The 19,470-nt window shown below is 39.4% G+C and overlaps 1 protein-coding gene across 1 annotated transcript; it reads right to left on the bottom strand.

Moving 5' to 3' along the window:
• Positions 1–1,638: 1,638 nt before the first annotated feature.
• On the bottom strand, positions 1,639–15,527 carry xpc (xeroderma pigmentosum, complementation group C). Its single transcript, XM_044352485.1, has 14 exons — positions 15,187–15,527; positions 12,990–13,280; positions 12,637–12,733; positions 11,609–11,693; positions 11,335–11,492; positions 10,997–11,117; positions 10,803–10,892; positions 8,042–8,890; positions 6,951–7,111; positions 6,058–6,139; positions 4,432–4,563; positions 4,035–4,204; positions 3,469–3,562; positions 1,639–3,244 (listed from the first exon to the last, which is right to left on the bottom strand). The coding sequence occupies exons 1-14, from the start codon at positions 15,290–15,292 to the stop codon at positions 2,912–2,914; spliced, it is 2,769 nt and encodes a 922-aa protein (XP_044208420.1). The 5' UTR covers positions 15,293–15,527; the 3' UTR covers positions 1,639–2,911.
• Between the last annotated feature and the right edge of the window lie 3,943 nt (positions 15,528–19,470).

The following is a 19,470-nucleotide window of genomic DNA, read 5'->3' as shown; positions in this document are numbered from 1 at the left end:
GTCTGAGTCCTGTCCATTAGTATTTAATAGTATCACAAGGAGGAACATCTGACTACTTTTTACTAGCAGACATCTTTAATGCAGGAGGTCTGATTTGCACTGCAGGAGGTTTTATTTCATTTGAATTTTGTCTTGCAAAAACCAGGATTTATTTTTTTAGTTTACTAAATGACTTTGTGACAGTTCTTGTTTTCCCAGTATACTGTATGTGTACATACATCTAAAGGTACTAAAAACAGAAGGAAAACACTTCTCAAACTCTTCAAACTCTCTCCTTCCTCATTGTCCTTTCCTCACACTGAACACGCCCTACCATATTTCAACATGTGTTGCAACCAGTTTTTTCACTTTTACCTTCACTAAATTACACATAAATCATCTAAATCCTTCTAACATAGATATTCAAGGGTTTGGATAAGATTTAGACTCCCTATTCTCTTGGCTTTTGAGGTTTTTAAATCTCTGTATGTCACTAACACTTTGCAGCTGGCCTCATCAACAAGGCCCTGCACCCCTCTCTATCCCACCCATGGACACAACACCTTATATTAACATAAAATAATAATCTTATATTGCACATCTGTGAACACTGGTACATTCCCTGTACATTATTTTTGTACATCAACAGCTCTCTTCACATAGAATAGATTTTTACTTATTCTTTATTGTATTCTTTACTTATACCACCTGTCTTTTTTGGTAGTTGTATTTTTCTTACTTTGTATAGATGGTTGTTTTTTCTCTTACTTTCTATGTTCTGATTGTCATGCACCACTACACCAAAGCAATTTCCTTGTATGTGCAAACTTACTTGGCAATAAATCTGATTCTAATTCTGATTGTTGATGTTGTAGAAGAAGTGCTACTGTAGATACTTTTACTTTTTCCACAAACTGATTCTTGGACCAGGCAGTACATCGCTCAGATAAACTGTGATGTGTGTTTAGACTCTCTGGTAAACATCAGCACAGTTAAATAACTGTTAATACTAAATGAGTGAAAGCTTTAAGGGAATGTTTCCACAGTAAAACAAAAGTCCTTAATTCAATAAATCAACTACATGCTATAGTTAATTTGAAATCATATTGCAATACCATAATTCCACAAACTGGTGATATAAACATATGTACATTTTGACCTCTGTATAGTGTGCCTGTCAAACCAAGTGGTCAATATAAAGAGCCTTTATCATGTAGTAGTATTACCTCATATGGCAGTCAGTGTTTTCTTACTGTCTCTTCACATGTATCTGAATATTTTGGGCCTGCAGATGTAGACATATTAAAGTTGCCGCCTACAGGCAAAGGGAATAGTAGCTGTTTTAATTCTGAAACAATGAACTTTTTCTTTAAGCTGCTATTTTTTTTTTTTGAGGCTTTACATTTTAGATTTTAAACTAATATAAACCGAGGTTACGACACATTCACAATTTTACAAAAATGTATAGAGATATGCAAAGGTCAGAAGATGCTATTTCTATACTGTGTGTTGAGGGTGTAACTGGACCACCTCTGGGATTTGTGTGTGTGTGTTTAGCAGGCTGTCGCATCCTGGTTGGAGTTTACTTTTACACACTCAGAGATATTTTTTAATTTAACATGCACACAAACACACTCACACATTTAAAAGACTATAACATTCAATTTGGCTGCGCTGCATTTTACTGGTATTCAAACATTTCTTACAAAAATACTTTTCATACAAAAACTGTTTACCATTTTAAATACAGCCATCATCTGCTTTTTACTAACACATATACAGACAAAGTGGGAAATGGTGACCAAAAGTGTGAAAGAGATTAGTAAGAGTTGCTGAACATGATAAATGGTACAGAATACAACAAAAAAACAAGTGAACCTCCAGGGATGTGGAAGCCCAACAAGGAAAGAGAGAAAAGGAGGAAGTACAGCATTCGTGACAACTATCTACAACCCCGAAGCAATTATATCAACTCAAATATGCACAGTGGCCGAGCTAAAGACGTGGCTGAAAATGTGACAACCTGGAGATACAATACTAGTTTCTTTGTTCAGGCAGTCAGGTTTCATGGTGTACAGTCCAGCCAGTAACGAGGTCCAGGTGTGCCATTTGTTAACGGAGTGAAGACGGCATATGAGATAGCAAGAATGATGTTGAGTCTCAGTCAGCTTATAATCAATTAGCAGCATGTAGTGTAGATTCTGTGAAACTCTGATCTTTTACAGCCTTGAGGTGTTTGCAGAGTATCGTGTGTTGACTGTATGACACGTTTCCATTTAGATTCAGTCACAACCTGCCATGTGAAATACTGTCACCCATTAAATATTTGCAGGAGGGCTGGGTGTATCACATCTGTCCAGGTAAAATGATAACAGGTGTGTCTTCATGCGATGTTAAACACACATCTGAAACTGTAAAAGACACTTCCCTGTTCTCACATTCATGTTGAGTTTGTTCTCTCCACGACGCCCTGAAAACACAGTTCTGAACACACCTGCTGGATTTGATATACTTAATCTCCATTAAGCTCTCATACAAAGAGTTAATAATGCAGAACATGAGCTTATGGGAATATGTACAAGAATACACAGTGGAGGAAAACAGATCGATCTGCAGATCAGTTCACTAAAATCATTCATCTCCTTCTTCGTCCTCCTCTCTTTCCCTCTTCTTCTCCTCCTTATAGTGTTAATATCAGAGGTTGCAGGTTTGACGAAACCTGCAAAAATGATTTCAAATCTGTTCCACCTGAGGCACACAGTGCTTTCAAGATGTGAACATCTTCCAAAGTAAATTTCAGTAGATGTGAGGATATAATCATATAATCATATAATCTTGATTTAAGTAAACCCAAGTGCTACAGAGCGCTAGAAAGGTCTCTTGTCTTGAGAAGTTTAGTGAATTATTTCTGCCAGCTTTTAGATCTCTGACATCACACTTTCTCAAAGGGGAACAAATGTTTCTCTTGCCCTTTCTTCTGACGTTTAGGCTTCTTCAGTCCGCTGACGCTCCCTCCGTCCTCCTCTGTTTGTCTGTTTTGGGGCCAGGACATGGCCAGAGTTTCAGCCGCCGTCATAGCTCCAGGACCTCCACCCTCAACCACCTCCTCATCGGATGAAAAACCATTCTCGCCTCCACCGTCTTTAGTGTGAGCGAGGCTCCTGGGGTCCTCGTTCTTCTTGCTGTAACGCTGTTTAAGCCTTTCTCTGATCAGGAGCCCCTTCACAAGCAGAGTCCAGTTGGAGATCGCCCTCTTTTCTTTTTTCTAGAAAGTGGAAGAGGGAAAAAAAAATAATGTGGTGGTTTAAATAACTGGTTTTGCTTTTACATGAAATTAGTCTGGTTCTTAATTACTATAGTCCTCACCTTGACTGCAAAATCAGTCATGCATGGTGCATGGTCATATGAAGTTATTAGTTTCTAATAAATTCACAAATTAGTTTACAATAAAACCCACACAGTCAGACACACACACACACACACACAAACCTCTTTCTCTTTTTGTTTCTGAAGCTCTTGTTCTTCCACCCAGGCAGCTCGGAGAACCTCCTCATGCTCCTCACACACAATGTAACCATCAGTGCTGAAACACACAAACAAAACATGTGAATGAAACAAAATATTTTTTTACTCTCACATTTCATATATTTAACTTTTTTTGTGACAACTGCATTTTTTTAACTTCCTGAGTAGATTTCACAAAGTTTGACAAATAATTTTATTCTAATTATTCTGACAAGACTACGCAGATGTTAAGGATGGAGTAGTTTCACCTGAGAGAACAAAGAGAAAGAGTGAAAACATTCCTAAGCATCATGAGTTAAAAAAAAAACAAAACTGCGGTAACCTTGGAGCAACAATGTGTGTTAATATTAATGCTCACTGAGAATAATACAGCTACACTTAAAGAGCAAGCGATATCCATATTTGAAAGTAAGTAAAATAGATGGGATGGGAGTAAATCCACTGACGTGCTCCCATAGTGATTACATTCTCCTTCGTCCTCGTGTTTAACTAATCCTGTCTCAGAGGGGACTGTCACAGCATTGTCTTACACAGCGTGTGAGTATCCTCCATGGAAGTCGAAGCCTGTGACTGCAGGCGCGGCGTCAATGTTCAGTTTCCTGGCCACACGGTGCAGGTTGGGCAGCCTGACGTGAACACAGCCCACCGGTAACATACAGGGCTTAAACAGGTAGACGTTACCGTAGTCGTTACGGGGAACCTGAAGGGAACAAATAACAGGTAAACAATACCAGACTGTAGATTTAGGCAATTTATTTATTGACAAACAGCTCATCAATAACAATTTTAATATTTGATCGATTGTTCACATCATTTATCAAGAACAAATGCCAAGCATTTTTTTTGGTTATACCTTCATAAAAGTATCACTGTAAATGCTTCAGTGACCCTATTTATTTATTCATCATTCTAGTTCTTTATTAATACCTTTCCGTCCACAGCTATAGGTGGTTGGTACTTCTCAGTCTGCCATTCTCCAAATAGAGCCAGGTCGTTCTCGTTCTTCATCTCAGACATCATCCTGGCCTTACGGGAACGATTAGAGAAGCCTTTCACCATCTGACGGAGAGAGACACAGTGGAAGACATTATATATATTCTGTCATTACCTACTTTCTGTTATACAACTACCAAGTTTCCTACCACTGGCTGATCTGTTTATGACTCACCAGCCTATAAGGACTTTAATGTGCCAGCATGTACTGCTTATACCTTCTCTACTACTGGCTTATCAAATGTATGCATGACAGTTTGCCTGCAGTCAAGACTACAGAGCATCCGGCACAGGGCAGAGATCTGCATTTAAAGGAAGTGAATGAGGGTGAATTATTAATATGTCCTCCTGTGTCACTGCAGACAGGTTAGTCTGGACATCAACTAAAAGCACAACATCATTTCAGTGTCAGCGCATGTAAAAACCCTAATAGAGCAATGATTTTCTCTGCTTTATCTTCTGCAAAGCCAGATTTCAGATTAGCCTGACTCCTCCTGTCCACATGTCAAAGCGTCATTGGGCAAGATAATGAACCTCAGATTGCTTCGGATGGTTGTGCCAGCACCTTGGTATGGTATCTTGCTGCCATCGGTGTGTGAGTGTGTGATGAGCAGCAGAAACACTGTAAAGCGTTTTGAATAAAAGCGCTATGTAAATGCAGCCATTTACCATCTAATCAGTGCTCACCTGCTGAAATATCAAGATACACAACTCACTCACTCTCAGGTTTTTGCTGCGTGCAACTTTGTTCATTGATCAAATTAAGACAAACTGAGATTTAATTGCATCATTTCTCCCCAAAGTATAGCTGGAAATACGCTGACAAGAATTTAGCTTTGCAAAACCACAAAACTAACTTTGTTACATGTGCTCATTTGTTTCATATCAGGGAGGCTTTCATTAAGTTATATCATGAAGTTTATATCTTGAGGGAATATCTCCTGGGCCCCACTATATATCTCAATAAATTAATTTTGTGGAAATTCCCCATAGAGTTCACCCAGTCTGGTCCCTGTGTGAGAGTCAATATTACAGCAGTTGACCATTAAAGGGAAAACCTGCAAGTAATGAGTGGCGTTTCTGAGTAATACATGAAAAGTTTGTGGTTACACTGCAGAAAGTAAGTTCCCTCTTGAAACTGAATAATATGTTACATAGTGAGGTAAACATTGCTCTTTTGGACTCTCACTATACATCACACACAGCTCAAACCAACCCTCCTCATCCACTTCAATGTTAGGGAGGAGGCTACGATGGAACAGTAGTGGTTAATTCTGGTTAACTGTGTGTTTGGTGGTTATATGGACATCAGTGGAGTGTTTGAGTTTAACTGCTCCTGATGTTGTTCCTCTTTTTTTTGGTATCAGCCATGAAATCATGCAAATAAAGCCTGCTGAACTGATTTGGCTACAGTGAGAGATGCTAGTGTGAGATAAAGTTAGAGAGGAACAGAAGTGATCAAGAAACTAACAAACAGAGAAGAGAAATCATGGCTGGAGGAGAAAAAAAAGAGGAAATAAATGCATAAGAAAACTAAATTGGAGAAAATTTCTCTCTCACCTTATATGGCTCTTCTCCTAGTCTGACAGTTTGTGCTTCTTTCAGCCACGTGTCTCTGGAGTGGAGGGTGTGCACACAATCCCTAGAGAGAACAAACATTTAAATGTGATGAGAAGAATAAGAAAAAAAATATTTATCACACTGAAATTCTTCTTTATCTCAAGAATTGAATGTTTTGCTCATGTCTTGAAGCCAATCAGAGTCAATGTCTTTTGAGTGCATGTTGGGTGTATTTTAAGATTAAAGCACTTAGTTCCCAGTGTGAATAAGGTCTAACAAGCATTAACAGTCAAAAGGAGATGTATTTCACAGCTAGGAGATCACTATCTGCAGATGAACACAGTTTCAAGCACATGACAGGTTAACTAATATAACAGCACCACCAGGTGGCCACTGATACTCGAACAATTCATTCAAACATGCAGGTCAACGAATCTTCCACAGCAACAATAAATGAAGTCGTTCTTCAGAGTACCAGAAGTCCAGACTGAACCTGCTCTTTCTTCCACAATGAGACTAACAGACTAAAACTAACGCTACAACTTGTAAAATAAAATATTTCATTGGCCTTATATGACCAAGTAAGTATAAACACCATCATTAAACTTCAATGATACCCTAGTTTACAGTACGAGTTGTGATGTTTTAGTTTAACCCGTGACGCATAACTGACAAATTTATGGCAAATGTTTTCCATGTACGCCCTGTGATTCATAACATGTCCAGTTTGCTTCCAAAAACAATGTCCCTTTCACAATCCTGTACAAACCAGAATCCGCAATGAGAGGAAACTGGTTTAACAGAGATGATGCTGTATAAAAATATGTCCTGTGACGCATCCTGAGAAGTGATTTAATTAAAAAGTATCCGCGACTGACTGTTTTACTACTGACCTGGAGTACACCGGCTCTCCTCGGCAGTATCCCAGTACTGTGGCTGTGGGGGGGTAAATGGCTTCGTATTTCAGCATGTGTCTCTTTAGAGCGTACAGCGGGTGGTTTTTATACTCCGCTATAGAGATGGGCAGCGGTTTGTTCAGCAGCCTATTCTGGATCTGGGTGGGCAACATGGGGAAAACAGAGAGAAGATGGATGGTGTTAATAAGTAGAAAAGGAGTGTTCAGTGTTGAACCGATTGTGAGTAAAATAAGAAGCTCCTTGCATGCAAAGAATGATGCGTTTTTTATGTTTCGTATTTAGACTGCACTCAGTTTGAATTGTCACTTTTTGTGAGCAAGGACATCTAAACTTTTCATGCTTTGGATGAGACTATATTCAGGGCTACTCTGGACGTCTTTTTCCTCACTGTTATTGATGTAAATACCTGATGTGAGACCAACTCTAATATCTTTTACTACTTATACATTACATTGCCCGAAAAAGCAGAACCACTCAGCTTATCCAGATAAAGTTATCTGGTTTATTTTGTTAATTTGTTACTGATTTTTAGCTGTAAACAGGAAAATTGCTTTTTACTGATTAAAAACAGTGTGCTGCTTTTATATCATGTGCATTTTTACAACTGTCCTGCAGAAAAGACAGCTAATTATTGGGCTTTATAGTTGCTTTTTTCCACTTTTCAGTCAATTATAGTTGTCTACTAGCTGCACCAGCAGTCTGCTGGGCAGGGGAGACATCTGATGCCAATACCCTCAACTTTTAATGTGTAAGCTGACCAGTTTAACTTTGTGTTCCTTTGATGTGTTACTCAGAGACAGAGGGGATTTCCAACAGGAAAGAGTAAAAGGATCCAAATGAGAAAAGAGAATTATGTAAACATACACAACTAACACTATCAACACAAAACACTAGTAGAAATGTAGAAATGAAAAATGTGTTACAGCGATAAAAGAGTGTGCAAAATAGCATTCAGAGCAAAACATGAATGCATAACAGGAACAAATTGGGAGTATTAAATTGGTGTGTGTGTGTTTGACAGGATGAGTTTGAGTTCATATGTGTTGGAGGTTGGATGTCCGTCTCACCTCCTTGTCCTCCTTCGTGTCCCTCTCATCCTCTGGTCCCAGGAACGGCTCGAGCGTTTCCTCCCACCACTCTTCTTCTACCCTTCTCTTCCTGGACGACGTCATCCAGGTGGGGTCGTACTTCCTTCCCAGGTCCTTCAGAAACCCGTCCCCGTCCACTGACACCACGTACGTCACCGGCGCTGTTGCATTCTGGGAGCAGAGATGAGGCATCCCGACACCGTGTTCCACGTCTACGCAAACCCAGGAGGATGTTTTTTCCAGAAACACCTCCAACCACTCGTCGGCTCCAGGCCCCTCTCTCTTATTCCCACTCCTTCGCTTGTTTCCGTTGCTCGTCGTTCTTTCTTCTTCATCGCCATCTTCTCCTTCTTCACACTCATCTTCGATTTTCACCTGTTTTTTCCCTCCCCCGCTCTTTCTCTTTGGGGCTGTGGTCACTTTAGCTTTGCTCCTCCCTTTCCCCTTCGTCCCCTTTTTAGATTTGGCCCCGCCCTCTGAATCTTCACTGTCTTCCTCACTGGTCATCTGAAAATCCTCCTCATCACTGAGCCACTTGTCCTCCTTTTCTCCTTCACTGTTGCTCTCTTCCTTGTAGCTGACCTTTGAGGCGACGCTGCGGCGTTTTGAGTTCTTCGGTTTCTGCCGCCCTGATGTTACAGCCTCCTCCTCTTCCCCCTCATCCTCGTCTTTTATTTCCTTCCTCTTAGCTTTCTTTCCTCCTCTGTCTCCCTTCCCTCCTCCAGCTGCTCTCTTGGTGCCAGGAGAGACCTTCGGCTCCTGTGGGCTGGTCTTGGATGTTCCCTGGTTCTTTCCTTGGGCACCAGAAGATGTTTTAGCCCCTTTGCCCTGGAGAAAGGACACAAGAGATATTTACAGTATGTGTATTTGTAAGAACAGAAGACTCAGCTCATGTTATGTAATCAGTTTGTAATGAGCCGACACATGTGGGGGAAATATGTGTAAACTTTGTAGAACAACAGAGAAGGTGTTTGTGTCGTTCCCCTGATGAATTTTGCAAATTTGGTTACGATTGGAAATGAAAATATGCAAAAAGTTTTTCTCAGTTGCTTGGGCTCAATTCTCAAATGACAGTTAAAGACGTCAAAACGATATGTAAAATTCTTCAAAACATTTTGTTACTTGAGCACAACAGAAATAATATTTCTCATTCTTTGTTACCATTTGCAAATGTTTTAGCACTTTAGGCAAATGATTGAGTACAATTGTCTACAATTTGAACAATTATTGGTTTTATATGTCTTTGTGATCAAAATAGATTATGTTTCTTCTCAGTTGAATAGTTTTGATATATATTTGATTTCTTTCATTGTGTAAGGCGTCACATGCAATCTGCAGAGCTCGTGTTTCATAAATTGCATTGATACGTAGTGGTCGTTAAATCTGCTAAATTGATTTTTTGTTGTCAGGTGAAACTTGAATTTCACTTACGAATGGGGAGTCTCGCATCTTTAATCAACCAATGGCACGTGCTGTCCAGTTAGCTTACAGGTGTAAAGCATGAGTATGGGTATTGTAAAACACATTTATAAAGCTTGAGGGCAACAGAGTTACTATAACTTGTGAACAAGGAGGCGCCTGCTTGGATGAACACTGGACGGGGGCAACGGAGGTGTAAATATATGATCATCCTTGGTTTTTACTATATCAAACCAACATGTCATTTTGGTGGCAATGTCTTATTTATTTACACAATAACTTAATTTTGAGTTATAAATCAAAGGTTTTGGGTGAGTTACAGCCTTTGGCAGGTTAACTACAGTGTTTTGCTGCACGTATGAGCTGTTCTGTGAAATACATCTTTAGTGCTGAGAACTTTTTTTTCGAACATTGTTGTATCATAAATTATTTTCTCGTTCTCTGGCACACAGCACAGCCCCCTCCTCTTGCATGCATCGGAGAATATTCGTACGCACTGTTGGCCAGTCAGGAACTGAGTAGGCTAGTAGTGTGATGCGTGAAACAAACATCCCTCAGGTTTATGTGAGCACTGTTAAATAGAGGAATCAGTGGAGCGTGTAATTCTTCACTGCCATAAATACTCTTGAAAACAAGCAACATTTAAGAAACTAGGCTGATCAAAAGAACTTAATGTTCAGTGAATTTTAGGCGATGGGTCATACCATTTTCTATATGTTTGTTTGTTGCTTCGCATCTATGACACTGTGCTTGTTCTCTTTATTTTACTTAAATAAAGATTAAACATGACAATTAACTTTAGTCTTTGTTGTTATTTGATAACTGCTAATAATAATAAAACAATTTTGTCCAAGTAAAAACTGACTTTGGGTAAGTAGATTTCTGATCCACTTGCCCGACCAGGCAAGTGAAAAAAAACAACAACATTGAACCCTGCCATCCACAGATAACAAAGACCTGGCCCAAAGCAGTGTAAGGACCAGTTAAGCACAGACTTGTATTTGGTAAATTGTTAATGACATTGTTAATATCTTGTTATTTCTGCCCTGATAAAATTATAGTAGTTTATACTGCAATTTAAGTTATAATTAGCAGTCATACTGTACATGGATGTCAATTACAATGTGCTGAAAGGCCTGTGGGACCCTTTTAATGTATGAACACTGTTTTCTAATGTCTTTCAGAAGTGTTGAATATAATTACTTGAGTAGAACAGTCAAGGAAAGAATTTTCTGTGCATTAAACTGCAGCTCTTGACTAAATATGGCTTGTGTAATTGCATCAGTATCCTCTAAAGAGCTGAATAACAGATTGTCGGTACCTTGGCTGACGGGGGTTTGAGAGGGATCGGCTGCAGAGAAAGTACCAAGCGGCAGAAGAGCTGCAGAGACCTCAGGACCAACAAGAACAGCTGCAGGAAACATAAAACACACAGGAGCATAATTACCTCACAAATTTACTCGTTTACACGCACGGGCTGTGTTGCATTTAGTAGGCTTGAGGTAAACTACCAACATGAGTCATTTCCTGATGGTTTCTCGCTGAAAGGCTGGCCAGCCGCCTCTCCAGCAGAGCCCGCGGGTCTGGACGCTCCTCACATGGAAGACTGGAGTTGAGGGTGAATGTTGCTCTGAACCTGGAGAGGAGGAGAGATTAAAATAAATAGATGGCGATAAAAGATACATCAGTGATTACACAAAGGTAATAATAACTGATATGATGAGGTTGATGACTGTGGAGCGGATTTGGTTGCATCATTGGAAACATTTATTAGTGTTTTACACATCCTGCCATGAAAAGAAGCTTCAGGCACCATTTACATACTAAACATTTAACATTTGATGAGCACACACCATTTGAGCAGTCCAGATATGTAGTTTTGGTCGATGCGTTCTTTGGCGACCACGCTGAAGTGGGCAGGCAGCAGCGACAGAGTGATGGCCAGCAGGTCTGGCTCACTGCACAGACGGTTGCGAAACATCCCGCTGGCTATCAGGCACATCAGGTGGACCTGAGAGACCAATTAGAAGTTAGTAGCGACTAAAATCCCACTATGGTGACTTCAAATCACACAAAGGATTGGAAGAAGCACAGACAAACGTTTACAGCGCAGGTGTGTATTTTCACCTTGTGCGTGTCTGCCAGCACGTCCTTCTTGAATCGGTTCATCATTCGCCTCAGATACGCCTCGAACTCAGCCTGCCTCTTCTGCCTGGCCAATCAGCAATGATGATTAGAAACACACGTTTAAAAAAAGATATATACAGACGTGCATCCAGTGGGCTTCGTAATTCATACACAAGTATGTTTGTAATCATACTTAAACAGCGTCTAAGTGCTGAGTCATTTTCACATGAAGTAAGTCCATCAACCCTTAAGGTGCTCTTGAAGATGAAAAAAATTGTAATAGAAAAGGAAAATAAGGCACTCTTACACAGAACATGGAGAGATAGTATCTTAAAAGCCAGACTAAGTAAGACTAAGCTCTGCCTGAAAACCTTTTTCCTTTCAGGACTAAAAAGTTTGCTGATGTTCCTTGAACTGTATTTACAGCAAAAGCAGATGGATGTTACTAAAACAAAAATCAGTCATAAACATAACACTTCTAAACGAATTCAGCCGGTGAAAACTTTGAAACTAAAACAGATCACAATTCTTCCATAAATTACAGTTACAGGATCTCCATAGTTAGAGAAAACCATGTTTATCTTTGCTATGTGCTCTTATTATTCTGTATTTATTTAAGTGAGAATATAACGTTTTGTCTCAACATAACTTACAAAAATCAGTTATTTCATGCAGCATGGTTGATATAACTGTATTTATACTAATAGTTACTTTTTAAAAAAAATGTTTTAATTATTAGGGTTCAAACTCCAAAGGGGATAACCCTATTGAGTTTGTGCCAGTTTAATATTATTATTATTATTGTTATTTATGTTTTTTTTTCTTCTGGTGCGGCTCAAATTGCCATGAGCTGGAATGATCTAAAATCATGGCCACCTGGTCTATATTTGAATATATCACAATTACATTAAGTATGTGGTAAAAATACACAAATAGCATAAAATGTTTTTAGAGATAAATATCTTTGCTTAACAATCTTTCACATGTATTTTCAGTACAAACACGATACAAACACACGTTTCACTTACTTTTTCCTGACTTCTGGAGATTCGATCTCGATCTCCACTGGTTGAGAGGGCAGGACAGGTTCTGCTGGCTCCACTTGACCCAGAGGCTCAGCCAACTCTAATCAACACACATACATACATTTCAGTTTCCCAGTGTGTTGTACTCCTTTTTATTATTATTATTATTATTATTATTATTATTATTATTATTATTATTGTTATTATTATTATGTGAATAGCGTTCACAACCACACTTTCTCACCAGCAGAGAGAATTTGCTTTACATATACACAATGAAAAGGTTTAATATTATATTATGATTCCATTCATACACACAACAGACTAACACTGTTTTCTACTGACTCTTCACTTACCTTCCACTTCCTCCCAATCATCCTCGTCTTCCTCACTGTCCTCCTCCTCATCCTCTTCTTCTTCCTTCAATGGTTTCTTGGCGTTCACCGTAACCACAGGTGCTTTTGAGGTCACCATGTCAAAGTCATCTTCACTGTCAGCTTCCTCCTCCTTCGCTGGTGACAGGAAGTATTTACTGGTTTTGACAGCACTGGCGGAGGAGGATGTGGTAGAAGAGGTGTTCCTTCCAGCTCGTTTTGTGGAGGAACGTGGTTTGGATTTGACTTTCCTCTCAATCTTCTCCTCTTTCTCTGTGATGAAAGACAAGGGTTTTTAGCAGCTGTGTTCACGTAATGATTAAGAATGATTTGTTTAAAAGGATCAAGTTATGCTTCCAGTCTTCCACGCCTCTTTTTTTGGCCTACAATAGTAGAAATCCTTTTAATTTAAAGCTGTTATTTAGCAGTGAACCAGATCACCATCATAGAGTATCTTCTCTCTGCCAGCAGGGCACAAAATTAGCACCATCCACCAGCCAAATGCTGCTAAAATATGCAAATGGCTGGTAGATTTGCTTCACTCACCAGCCAAAGAAACAACGGTAATCTACTGAGTGGCTGGTAAAATTTGAACATTCATTAGCCATTTGACCAGTGGACAAAAAAGTTAATTTTGCATCCTGTCTGCCAGCCTCTGCACAGTCTTTCACATCATGAGAAACAGTGTTATATTTAAAAGAAAACTTGTAAAGCAAACATAAAATGGTGCTGTTTTTGTCCAGAGAAACTTATCTAAAAGCCATAGGAAAAGATAATTATCAACAAGAGAAAAGCCAAACAAGAGTAAACAATAATCAAAACTAATTACTAACAAACTAAAAGTAACAGCACAGTGGTGATGATGGTTGAGGTTCACAACAGGAAGCAGTAAGGTTTATCTCAATTAATGACTCACCAGTCATGAAACATGTAAGACATGAAACAGGCTTCCAATCATCTGAACCATGTTGTTTATACTAAATACTAAATACAGCCCAGTAACAATGATGCTGCTGTTCAAATAGCAATAAAACCACATCTGAGACGACGCTGTTGCTGTGATTTCAGGAAAAAAAGGAAGAGCAATGCTTAAATGTGCATTTCAAACTGCGACAAAGACAGATCCAAAAACACTCAAATTAAGTCAAAGCAGCAAAACATGAGAGGCAAAAAAAACCAGCAGGAAAATGAAGATACACAAACAATTACTGAGATTGTTGTGTGACTTATCCCATTTTAAAAGATTAAGATCAAACTTAAGGAGAAACTTTTTTTTTCTTTCACAAAAACATGTTTTGATGAAGTGGAGCACAGATGTGTATGTAGGCCAACGTATCCACTCCAGTAACCGTGCACATCATCCATCCATGCACCTGAACAATGGCTTGCTTGAAAATTATCTTCTTGGTAGCCACGATAAGAAAACAACACTGACTATTTATGTATTTTTACCCATTCAAGAGCCAAAATAAACAGAATCATCCCTCACTAGGGACAATAATTCAATTTTACTGGAATCATATTGTGATGACATATATATATATATTATGTCACATTGTTGTTTCACAAAAGTCTGCTCTGCAAAGAAGATTCATGGCAAATTGTAAAAATCTGTAACACTGGTGATTGAAGCTTTTGTGTTGATATGTGAATTGTTTTTTACATCACGTAAGACAACAGAGCAAAGGTCATTGCATTAAATACGTTTGATAGTTTATAACTGATTTATCTCCATTAATCTCCATATTATCATATATAAATATTGTTAGTGGAAAAGTATCAAAATGTATCAGCTGTTAATGTCATCTATCTGTATCAATGCATGAAACTGTGGAAGCTACATTGCCAATAATGCTATATTAACAATCGGCTATAATTCACAACACAAACACCAGCTAACAGGACACATTTAGCAGGATACATGCAGGTAAAAAAAGGTCTGCAACTCTATCCATAGAGTCAGGATTACCCACACCCCTCTACTGTTAAAAAAAAGTAAAGTGTGTCCCTCCTTCCTTTGCAATCTGAGTTTTTCAACACTGTTTTAACACTCGAGCTATTTTATGGATTTCTCGTTCATTTTCTGGGTGCGAACGTGCAGGCTTGTTTTGCGGCAGACGGGGGGAGATGTTGTGTTCATTAGTGACATATTAGAGCGATGCATCAGTCTTCTCTGTACCTGCATCAGTCTTCTTAGCTCTTGTCTTCGCTCCGCTGCTCTTTGCCTTCAGCTTCAGTTTCTTTGTATCTGCAGGTGTCTCTGCACACTCTCTCCGCTTTGCCATGCCGTCTCTGTCTTTTCTGTCACTTTTCTCAATCAAAAACACTTTTCCTAAAAATGTATTTTGCCTAATCTAGACGACCGGAAGTCCCTCGGCTCTCCACATGGTGCTGCAACCACGGATAGTTGTGTAAGAGTAAAGGAAACAGCAGTTATCCAACATTTCACTCAAAAGCTTTCATAACACCAGACGCTGCGCACCGGTTGTTTTGGCGACATGACTTTGACGTCACGTCCGGTCCCCTTCTTCTTCGTCGGTGGTCCTAATTTACTGCTCTTTTTCTTAACCTTCAAAACTCTCTATTTACCATTTTACTGACATACATTTTTATATTTATGCTGCTAACTTAAATCTGAAGGACAACTCTAAACCCTTATATACATTGTGGTTGGCTTTTGAGCAAAGTAATACCACTTTTCGACACTGAGGGGCGTTGTTGTGCTACATATGAGGCCCTTGTCTCTATTCCACTTCATCTGATGTTAAAGTATCACCTTGACCTTTGATAGTTTTTGCAGTGACACATTAATAGCTATATTCATGGGGTTTCATAAAAGAGACACTCATGCTGTGTGGCTACACAACCGTCTGGCAACGATAGTGTCTATTCATCTTTTTATATTTGAAGCATTCAGCTAGAGGGATGAGTCCAAACTTCAGCCTCGAGACTCTCAATATTTAAGGCAGTTGGCATTAAAGTGTTATACAAGAGTTTGTACATGTTTCTTTTTTATTTACTAGTAATCATACATGATTTACATTCTAGCAAACCATTTCAAGAGCATGCCATAAACCCAATTTTTGCAGTTTCCTACCAGGACACGAACACCCCACAGCGCTTTGACTTTTCTAATCTGTCTGCACCTTCAGCTGCATTACTACATAATGATGATGTAACTTTTGATTGAAAAAAGTAATAATAAAGACGTGATTTCCAAACTCAATGTCATGTTTCTAGTTCATCTTTAACTGTCATGGATGAAAATCAATGGCCACCTTGAATAATGAAAGATTTAAAAATATAAAATACTACAGCATGATTTAGAAAGCTGTTATGTGAGGTGTAATGTATACTTTACTGTAAAAATGGAAAGCCACCAGTAATGTCCTTTAAAGAGTTCAAGGTGGGGCCACAGTCCCATGATAAGTTTACTCTAATAAAAGTCACAAAATATAATTTAAGAGACCTTCAGTGTCGATGTATTCTTCTCATGTTTTATTTAACAGTGGTCTGGGTCACTCTCTCCTGTATACAGTCTGTGTATCTGGAAGAACATGTAGGAAATGAAGCAATAATCAGACAAAAAAGAAAAGAATATCATTTATGAATTCTGGTGCAGGTTTTACCTCAGTATGACAGTGAATGAAATGTGAACAGGACCATGAGACCATTAGCCAACTCCGGCCAACTATCCGATAAAATCACCTGGCTAATAATGAGGGATTTTTGGTAGCCATGTCACAAGTAGAGGAGCTACTCTAAATTTCCACCTATAATTACAGGTCATCCTAAGTAGGTGTGACAGATTGAAGTCCTGAATGTGTAGTCGGTCATTTCACACCATGATAAAGGTGCAATATTTCCTCTGTTAAAGGGTTGATGAAATTCAGCTCTGTTCCAAAATGTCTTTTTCCATGTTTTCCATAGAAAAGGTTGTTTCCTTTAATAGCGTGACAGGCCTGTGCACTGATACTGTTCTATTATAAAGGTATTATCAATAGACAGTTGCTGTTAGTTAATTTTTTGGGTTTTACTTTTTTGAAACTGGAGCATCACAATGTCTCAGTCTAGATTCCCATCCCCTTTGCACACTTTTCCTTACAATTACGTCAGAAGGACTTCAAACTCTAAACTGGCTTCAGATGTGAAAATGTGGTTATGGTCATCTCTCGGTGTTAGCCATGTCCTGGATTTTTCACTGCCTTCCACCCAGTGCATGCGGTGAAATGTCTTCTCCCCACTGGGACCCCGAATAAGAACTAAGTGGGTAAAAGACCATGACTAAATTCATTCTTTATCTTGTTATTTTGAGACGAGTCTGTGTGGTTTCCCTGAAACGAGTTCTGCGTCTTCAGTCCAAATCAATTCTGTTTATTTCACATCAATTTAATTTTCACTGGGCTCTGCTGTCATCCATATCGATCTTGTTGGGATTCTGTGGCAGATGTGTGTGTTTCACTTCAGAAAGCCGTCTGTCAGCTGATACAGTCAGACAGCTTCAGACTGACTCGCTGCAGTACGGACCTGATGGGAGCAGGGGACCATTTCTGTGTGAGTGCCCTGTATGTGTGTGTGCGTAATGCATGCACCATACCCATACATATGCATACCTATTGCATGCATTCACATAAATGAATACATGTTTATGTGTGAAGTGCATGTGCATCCATATCTCTGAGTGTGTGACAGGTTTTCGCTTCACGGCCTCCTGGACGTGTGCATCCATTCATTGCCTTCTGTGAGCACGTAGGCTCTTGAGACTGTGCTTATACATATATCTTTTGTGTGTGTATGTGTGTTTGTTTGTTTTTGCATGTGTGTGTGTGTGTGAGGTGACAGGGCTTAAATCCATGGTCCAGTGCGCTGTGCTTCCAGCGCGGTGCATGGCTTCCATCCCTATATGAACCATCAGTACAGTCAGATAGGAATAAAAAGCCATACAGCGCACTGGGCATTGGGGAGACTGGATTTTAAGAGCAAGTACACATACACTCAAACACAAACACACACACACACACAGAGTGAGATGATAGATGGGTAGACATCCGAATAATATCCAAGGGCCTGCAAAACTAGAAAACAGGATAACAGCAGGCAAAGGACACGGACACCCAGAAAGGACGACACAGAGCTGGTAGAAAATGACACTTGTTCCTGCATACTCGGTATACTGGGAATACAGCATCACAGTGGGCCAAGGACTGATCGACTGACTGACCAGAAGACAGACGCTGTGTGAGTCAGAGGGAGAGCACGTGAAGCCTCATCAAGGACGAGTGATGCCACCTGCTGTCGAGGTGTGGCAACGGGTGTGACGTCCACCCAATGAGCACTGAAGTGGGCTTTCTTTCCCCACAGTGTTGTCTCCAAGGCAGCAGGTTTTTCAACTGTACAGCTCTTTGCCCACAATTATCAGACCGAGCCACAATTGTATAGGATGCATCTGAAGAATCTTGACCTGTTAACCTTTATACACTACCATGTTTTGGATGGTACAAAAAGTCACTTTGCATCGTTTTTGGATATCGGGTTACAGTAAACATCCATCCATCTCTCCTGCTGCCAGTAAATGACTGGGATTCACTCTCCCTCCTTTCAGCTTTTCCAAGGGCACAAATAGAACCCTTTGTTGGCGTAAGTGTTTTAATCTGCAACCCGCATACCTGTTCCCCTGATGAATGTCTATACTTAGACTTTAATACATGTTGATGACATTCATTTGAAATATATTTTGGTGAGCTGGGATGTTGTTTCCTCCTTGGCCACAAGTATCTGCAAGTAAACAGTTGAAATCGACACAATGATTTTGGTCAGATTTTGAAACATTTACTCTCTATATACATTCTGTTCACATATATTAAACTTTGAAGGCTCTATGTATTTTCAATTAATTAGATCTAAACACTTTTTCACAGCCACAATTTTCATTTTCCAGACCTGTGCCACAAAAACATGAAATCCGACATTTTGTGTTGGTGTAAAGCCAACTATTAGGATTCAATAAAAAACCTTAATTTAAATAATTTGTTCTTAAAGGGGAGTGGTCAACTCCTCCACCAATAAGCTCTGTGGCACCTGTTGTCCTCTTGGTTAGGAACCACATGCTGCTAACACAACAAGATTAAGTGTAAGAACGTTTTTTAAAAACAATTTAGAAAAGAGGATTGTTTCATAGAGCAACCAACTTGTTGCAGTGTTATGGTTTAATCAAGAGCTATGTCTTTGATACCAAGGTGGTGACCCTCTTCATTTTGCCACATTTTCTGGAACATTCCTGGAACAAGTCACAGTGCACTTGAAGGAAATGGAGAGAGAAGATTAAAAAAAAAAGAACAGACTCAATAAGAGGAATATTTCTGCAGTGGAGGTTATGTTTTGTAATAGTGAAATATTAAATAATCCTTCTCTTCTGTCTGAAATATATAACCTGATCTCTCCTGGATTCTTGGGCCTCACAGGC

The sequence above is a fragment of the Thunnus albacares genome, chromosome 5, assembly GCF_914725855.1.
Source record: "Thunnus albacares chromosome 5, fThuAlb1.1, whole genome shotgun sequence".
Taxonomy (NCBI): Eukaryota; Metazoa; Chordata; class Actinopteri; order Scombriformes; family Scombridae; genus Thunnus; species Thunnus albacares.
Note: the sequence above shows the minus strand (reverse complement) of the source record. Positions and strands in the feature narration are given on the sequence as shown.